Here is a 7,278-nt window from a genome sequence, read left to right on the forward strand (position 1 = left end):
CCATTAGGAGCGGACAAGTGGGGATCAAACAGAGAGCAGGTGTACCCCTTTACTTGCCTGTTTCTTGAACTTGCTTTGGGCATCCTTGGGGCCAAGAGTTTAACACCTAAGGAAAATAGTGAGACCCATGCCCAGGGGAGCTTTATAAAATACCAGAGCCAGGAGCTAGTGGGAGGGTTCAATTGGCTACTCCTCCATCTCCTAGTGCCAGGATTCCATATGGGTGCTGGTTCATGCCCTGACAGCTGCATTTCCCAACCAGCTCCCTGCTTGTGGCCTGGGAAAGCAGTCAAGGACAGTCCAGTGCCTAAGGACCCTGCACCCATTGAGAGCTAAGAGGCTCTAGATCCAGTGAGTATGTGTAGGCCTAATAGGGCAAGGAGGCCATCCCAGTTCTGCCTCAGCTGCAGGTGCCCCACCTGCTCCAAGTAGAGCTGGGACAGGGAGGCCACTGTTAGGAATTTTTGCCATTAACCCAAGACACCAGACACAGTGAGTCACACAGGAGGTCTTTATTTCAGCAGGAGAGGTGTCTGCAGGGAAGGGTTTTATTCTGTTGGTAGAGTCGGCTGTGGGGAAGTGAGAGAAAGCAGGGCAGAAGATGTTTGCGGGAAGGGAGAGCAGACAGAGAGGATTCCTGCCACTGTAACAGGATGGGGCTCCCAGGAGGCCAGTGGGAGGGCAGAGAGCTGGGCCAGCAGAGAACTAGAAGCCGGGAGAAAAGAGAGCTGAGGGCTGGGAGAGCAGAGGGCTGGAGCCGGGAAAGCACTGGGCTGGGCGGTGGAGGAGGGAGGGGAGCGTGATTTTATAGCATAGGGATGGGTACTGGGAGCACAGGGTCGCAGGGATTAGCAGTTACAGCAGCAGGCAGGGCCAGAGATACAGGGCGGCAAGCGATTGGTGGATAGGGCTGTCAGGAAACAAAAGTGGGCATGGAACTAAAGAACCCAAAACTGGGGTCTTGCCTTGCATGCACCAGGATCCCATATGGGCGCCGGCTCGTGTCCTGGCAGCCCCGTTTCCCATCCAGCTCCCTGTTTGTGCACTGGGAAGGCAGTGGAGGACAGCCCAAAGCCTTGGGACCCTGCACCCGTGTGAGACCTGCTTGAAGATTGGCTTAGCTTTAGCTGTTGTGGCCTCTTGGGGAGTGAGTGAATCAGTGGATGGAAGATCTTCCTGTGTGTCTCACCTCCTCTCTGTATATCTGAATTTCCAATAAAAATAAAATAAATTTTAGGGAAAAAAAAGAGCCCCAAACCAAAGCTGAAGCATAAGGGGACTGAAGGCCCAAGGGAAAACAAAACTGGAACTTAATGGGAGCTGAAGCCTAAAGGGAAGCAACTAACTTAAGGGGTGGAGGGTCTAAAGTGTGGAGGTCTGGTCAACCTTTGGGGCTGAAGGTCTCCTCACATCAGGGCGCCGGAGTTGGGAGGGGCCTTACTTGGCCCCACTTTGTCCTACCCTTCCCAATTACAGAGGGTGAAACAGACCTAGCCAGGGACAGGGAACCGTCCAAGGACGTGAAGGCAGCCAGGGTTAGAGGTGAGCCTAGGCTGACTCCAGGGGTCCCCCTGCAGAGCCTGTGCCTCTCCCCCGCCCCCCATGCTACACTCTGATCTCTTACCCAAGGGGGAAGTTAGAGCGGGGCAAGGACACCCGGGCACTTCCACGTGAACTGCAAGGACAGCTCTTGGGGAAGATCAATTGGGACTCGGTGACTTTCTGTCTCCTTAGCCACCAAGCCAGAATGTCACCTGTCGGGGGCAGGTGAGCAGTTTCACGGTGGATGTGATGGGAATGTGGGAGACCCAGGCCTCTTGAACCCCCTCCCTCTTCCCCCTTCCTGTCCCTCCCCCACAAGTGCTGCAGAACTGGGGTGTGGCTGCAGAGAAGAGTGGCAGAAAGCATGGAACGGTTTGATTTCCGGGATTTTCAAATCTGGCTGGACTTGTCCAACAGGCAACAGTCCCCTGAGTGCCCATTTGTGTCAGGCACTTGGGATTTTCTTGGCTGAATGAGAGGAGAAAGACTTGTCCTTGCTGGTCGGAGTCTCACAGCTGTGAGAGTGGATAATCCACCTTCCAAAAATGTGTGATCAGCTTCCCCCCCAAACACACTGCAGTGTGCTTCCGGATGCACGGACACTGTCCACACTCCCTTGGGCTCTGTGCGGGTCCCCCATAATGCCTGGAGACACACAGGCACCCTTGGAGAGTGTTCGAGATTGCCGTGACTGCCACATAACCCAGCCCTTAGATGCTGTCCTGGGAACTTGTGAGTTTGACATTTTTAAAGGCAGGAATGGTGCAGATAGAATTAAACTAGATGAGAGTGGGCTGAAAGCCAATGATTGGTGTCTTTTTTTTTTTTTTAAGGTTTATTTATTTGAAAGGCAGATTCTAGAGCGGGAGGGAGCCATCTTTCGAACACTGGTTCCCTTCGCAGATGGCTGCAATGGCTAGGCTGGAGTGAAGAGCCTTTTCTGGCTTCCCCTGTGGGTGGCCCTCTGCCATCCTCTGCCGCTCTCCCGCGTGTATCTGCAGGCAGTTGGATCAGTAGAGCAGCCTGGACCTAAGTCCATATGGGATGGCAGGGCTGCAGGCTGCTGTTTAATACGCTGTACCACAGCACCAGCCCTGAGTGGAAGCCTTAAAAAGAAACTGCAGACTATCCAGGGGAGGGCAGAGGCAGGACTGGGATGACATCGCCGGATGGCAGAGAACTTCCAGCCCTCCAGGAGTTGGAAGAAACAAGAAAAAAAAAAAAAATCCCACCTCGCACCTCTGGCAGAACAGCCCTGCAGACACCCTGACGTTGGCTGCAGCCTTCAGAACGCCAGATGATGTGTTCCTGTTGTTGAGGCACGGGTCTGTTGCCCTGCATGCCAGGAGGTTCACGTGAGGGCCTGAAGGAATAGCGATGTTTTGGGGTGACAGTGACATGATGTTACAGGAGGAAAGTGTCGCAGGGGCAAGAAACAAGCAGGACTGGACTAACCTTGGCCAAGGGATTAGTGGGCAGGTGTGTGGTCAGACAGAGCTTGTCTGATGCCCCGGGTCTGGGACAGATGAGCCTCGAGGAGCTGTGGGTTCTGAATATGCAGGAGGAGGAAGATGTTGCATTCCTACTGCTGTGTCCACATGTCTTGTTCTTTCACCATCCCCTAAGCAACCTGGGTAACCACTGACCACATGTCCACAGTGCATGACCACAGTGCATGAGCTGTGGCAATGAGCCTGGAGTTGGTTTGCCAGAAGGTCAGTGTGGCTCCTATGAGGCCGGCGTGTGCCGTGGTTGCGTGTACACCTCCTCTCAGAGGGTCTGGTTGGAATGCCGGCTGTCCTGCTTTCTGATCCAGCTCCCTGCTGACGCGCACCCTGGGACGCGGCCCTTGCGATCCCTGTGGGGACCTGGCTTTGGCCTGACACAGCTCTGGCTGCTGTGTGTGCTTGTGAGGAATGAACCAGTGCACGGAACATCTCTCTATGGCTCTCTCTTTCTCTCTGCCTTTCACACACAATTTGTAAAATTAAAAAAAATAATACAGAACCATTTTACAGAAGGGGCTTGAGCAGCCGTGGGTTTTGGTGTCTGGGGTGTGGGAGGGGACAGCGAGGAGGGGCGTAGGGGTCCTAGAGCCACTCCCTGTGGGTGCCTGGACACCACTGTAATTGTTGCAGTGTGACCACAGCCACCATGTGACTTTGGCCCTTCGAGAGTCTCTCATCTGGACAATGAGCTCACCAAGCCCCTTCTCACCAGGCCACCGTGAAGACCATGTGAGAGAAAGCATTGTTAGAAGCACTTGGCCCAGCACCTGGTACCTGGCACCTGGCACAGGTTCAGTCCAAGCCCTGGCAGGCCTGACCAGGCTTTCAGTAGGTCTGTTTTACCTAAAGGTCCTGCCAGTCAGTCACCATCATATGACTGCCACTCTCCATCCCGGGACTGTCTCTTTGGTATTTACGCATCTTCTCACCAGAGGGCAGAGCGTGATTCCCACAGGACAGAGGAGAATCTTGTCTGTGCTGGGAACCTGGCACCTGCTGATAAAGTGCATGGACGAGCCAAGCGCACAGCGCATGTCTGGTCTTGCAGGAGTGAAGGCAGCCATGTTCACCCAGTGGCATTCCCTTTGTTCAATCCCTGCTCCCAAACAATTGCTTTGTAATCCCTCTGCGATCCTTGCTGCGGCCAACAGTTTCGTTGCCTCCAGTTTTAAGCCTGTTGGGGAAGAACCACAGGACTCCCCAAAGCAGGGAGCTTCGTTCTTGCTGCGGAGTGTGGCTGTGGTGGGTGAGCCCGGTGCCTGGCGCCTGGGAAGACATTTCATGCCTCCCTCTTGCTTCTTTGGTCTCTCCCTTTAGGTGTTCACGGGGTTGAGTGGGATTTGTGAAGTCTTGGTGTGTTAGGTTAGCCGGAGACATAACCCACTTCTGGCCGCACCACCGCACACGCCCTGGCTGGGTGCACATGGTTCTCCGGAGTCTGTCTCTAGTGACCTCTGCCCTCCCTGCAGACACAGGGGTCAAGCAGTGACATCCAAGTTTCTAGAACAGTCCTGTCTGGAGCTGCCTGGCTTCCTGTGGTTTCCGGGGAATGCAGATGCTAAGGCACCTTTGGTAGGTGAACCTGCCAGTTCTTTGTCTCTCTCTTCACCAGACTGCATGGGTGGGCACGGCCAGTCCTGACAGCCCTGAGCCTAAAGGAGTGGACATGACAACCGGGCCTCCAGAGCTGGTTCCAGGAGAAACCCAGGACTACGTGCTGTCCTCGGGGGCAGTATCCTTTCTGACCGGGTTTGTCTGTAAGTGGAGCAGAGGCCACATCAGTGACTTGATCACTGTAGCCCTTTGGGCTCTGGCCCTGGGGTGAAGTTCAAGTCCCCTTCAGTCTCTGTGACAGAGGACTTGGGGACTTCTTCTTTTCCTTCCAGCCCCAGGCCCCTCAGGCACTTCTTCCAGTGGGCCAGGCGGTGCTGGGCAGAGGAGCGGATCTCGCCACTCCGCAGGGCATAAATGACAGGATTGACCATGGAGTTGACGAGACACAGCATTGAGCAGAAGGCGAAGGCCTTCTTGACCTGAATGCTCATCGTGGCCACCAGACTGTGGGCCATGAGGGCCAGGACTGGGAACCAACATATCAGTAGCACCGCCAGCACCAGACCCAAGGTCTTGGCCAACCTTACATCCAGCCGCATCCGAGCCATTCCTGGCACCTGCCGGTCCTGGTGCTCAGCCAGGCTGGCCACATGCTGATGGGCCTTCCAGAGAACGTGCCCATAGGTGCAGACGATCCCACAGAAGAGGCAGGCGATGAACAAGAGCCAGCCCAGCAGGTAGTCGTTGGGGATCAGTGGAAAGAGCTCAGAGCAGGGACTGGGACAGCAAGTCCAACCCATGAGAGGTAAGTAGGACACCAGTGCCGAGAGCACCCACATGATGCCCAAGGTCACCATCGCCCTCCCACGGGTGAGCAGAGCTTTGTAAGTAGGTGGGTAGCGCAGACAGAGGTAGCGGTCAATGGCGGTCAGCAGCAGGCTACCCACAGAGGCTGTGAAGGTCAGTGTCACGCTGCCAATCTTCAGCAGGAAAACACCATCGGAATCCACACCATGGAACACGTGGAAATTCACAAAGTTGCAGGCAAAGATCACGCTGGCCAGGAAGTCGGCCACAGCCAAGCTGCCGATGAACAGGTACGAGGGCTTTTTGCGTAGCCGGTGGGAGGACAGAATCAGGTAGAACACGGCCAGGTTTTCGAGAGCGCTGAGCAGGCCCAGGGCGGTGCACAGAACGGCAATTGCTACCTTCTGGGAGTCGCTCAGGACCATGTACTGCTCCATGGAGTTGAACTTCAAGCCAGCGATGGAGTTGTTGGCTTCCTTTGCGCCCCCACATTGCTCCATGGGGTAGGCTTCCGCTGGGTCTGCCAAGAAGACCTTGCTGTAGCACAGGAAGAGAAGAGACTCTGTTAGTGTGACAGTGACCTCACCTGGTCAAAACTCTGCACAGAGAACGTGCTGGAAAAGCATCTTGGGCATAGTCTGCCTGTAGCCTCCCCATTCTGTGGCAGAATGGGAAGCCAGGCCTGCCTGGGTTGCTTTCAAGGAGGAGGGGAGGAGGATGGAGATCCAGCAAGTCTAAAACTGTCTGTAGGCTTTTTGGCCTTCTGTTTTCTAAAACACAAATTCTAAGAATTCCCTTTGAAAGCAAGGAGCCAGAGAAGTGGCATCTGGGGTGACCAGCGCAGGCTTTCTTTTTCTTGCCCTGACTTTGTTTCTGTTTTTGGTAGTAAGATTTTTTTTTAAGCTTATGTAAAAGGCAGAGGTGCCAGAATCCAACAGACATCTTTCATCTGCTGGTTCACTCCCCAGCAACCTGGCTGGAGCTGGGCCAGGCTGAAGCCAGGAACTTCATCCAGGTCTCCTGCGTGGGTGCAGCAGCCCAAGTGCTTTGGCCATCTTCTGCTGCCTTTCCAGGCACAAAGGCTGGGAGGTGGGTTGGGTGCAGAATGACTGTGATGGAACCAGCCCTTGGACATGGGCTGTGAGTACCATACATTGTGAGTTAACCCTTTGTGCCAGAACACTGGCCTTGAGATTTAATGACTAGTTTTTAAAGAAATCTTTATTTGTTTTTATTGGAAAGTCAGATTTACAGAGAGGAAGAGAGATGGAGAGGAAAATCTTCCATCCACTGATCTACTCCCCAAGTAGCCTCTGTGGCTGGAGCTGAGTTGATCTGAAGCCGGGATCCAGGAGCTGCTTCTGGGTCTCCCATGTGGGTACAGGATCCCAAGGCCTTGGGACATCCTCTACTGCTTTCCCAGGCCACAAGCAGGGAGCTGGATGGGAAGCAGGGCTGCCAGGATTAGAACTGGCGGCGTCCATATGGGATCCCGGTGTGTGCAAGGCGAGGACTTTAACCACTATGCTATTACGCGCCAGACTCAGATTTTTTTTTTTTTAATTTGGAAATTGTAGCTATAGAGACAGACGGAGAGACAGATGTTTGATCTGTTGGTTCACTCCCTAAATGGCCGAAATGGTGGGGGCTGGATCAGGAGCCAGGAGCTTTGTCAAGGTCTCCCTTGTGGGTAGAAGGGCCCAAGCACTTGGAGGGAGCTGGATTGGAAGTGGAGCAGTCAGGACTTGAACTAGTACTCCTATGGGATGCAGGCATTACAGGTGATAACTTAACCTACTGTGGCACAACGCTGGTCCCAAAAATTCATTCTTAAAAAAACACATACAAAACCATGATGGTTGTTGTT

At 54.1% G+C, this 7,278-nt stretch overlaps 1 protein-coding gene across 1 annotated transcript; it reads right to left on the reverse strand.

The window, feature by feature from the left end:
- Positions 1-4,372: 4,372 nt before the first annotated feature.
- On the reverse strand, positions 4,373-5,916 carry CNR2 (cannabinoid receptor 2). Its single transcript, XM_004592377.2, has one exon. The coding sequence runs from the start codon at positions 5,909-5,911 to the stop codon at positions 4,841-4,843; it is 1,071 nt and encodes a 356-aa protein (XP_004592434.1). The 5' UTR covers positions 5,912-5,916; the 3' UTR covers positions 4,373-4,840.
- Between the last annotated feature and the right edge of the window lie 1,362 nt (positions 5,917-7,278).

This window comes from Ochotona princeps, chromosome 2 (genome assembly GCF_030435755.1).
Source record: "Ochotona princeps isolate mOchPri1 chromosome 2, mOchPri1.hap1, whole genome shotgun sequence".
NCBI classification, from domain to species: domain Eukaryota; kingdom Metazoa; phylum Chordata; class Mammalia; order Lagomorpha; family Ochotonidae; genus Ochotona; species Ochotona princeps.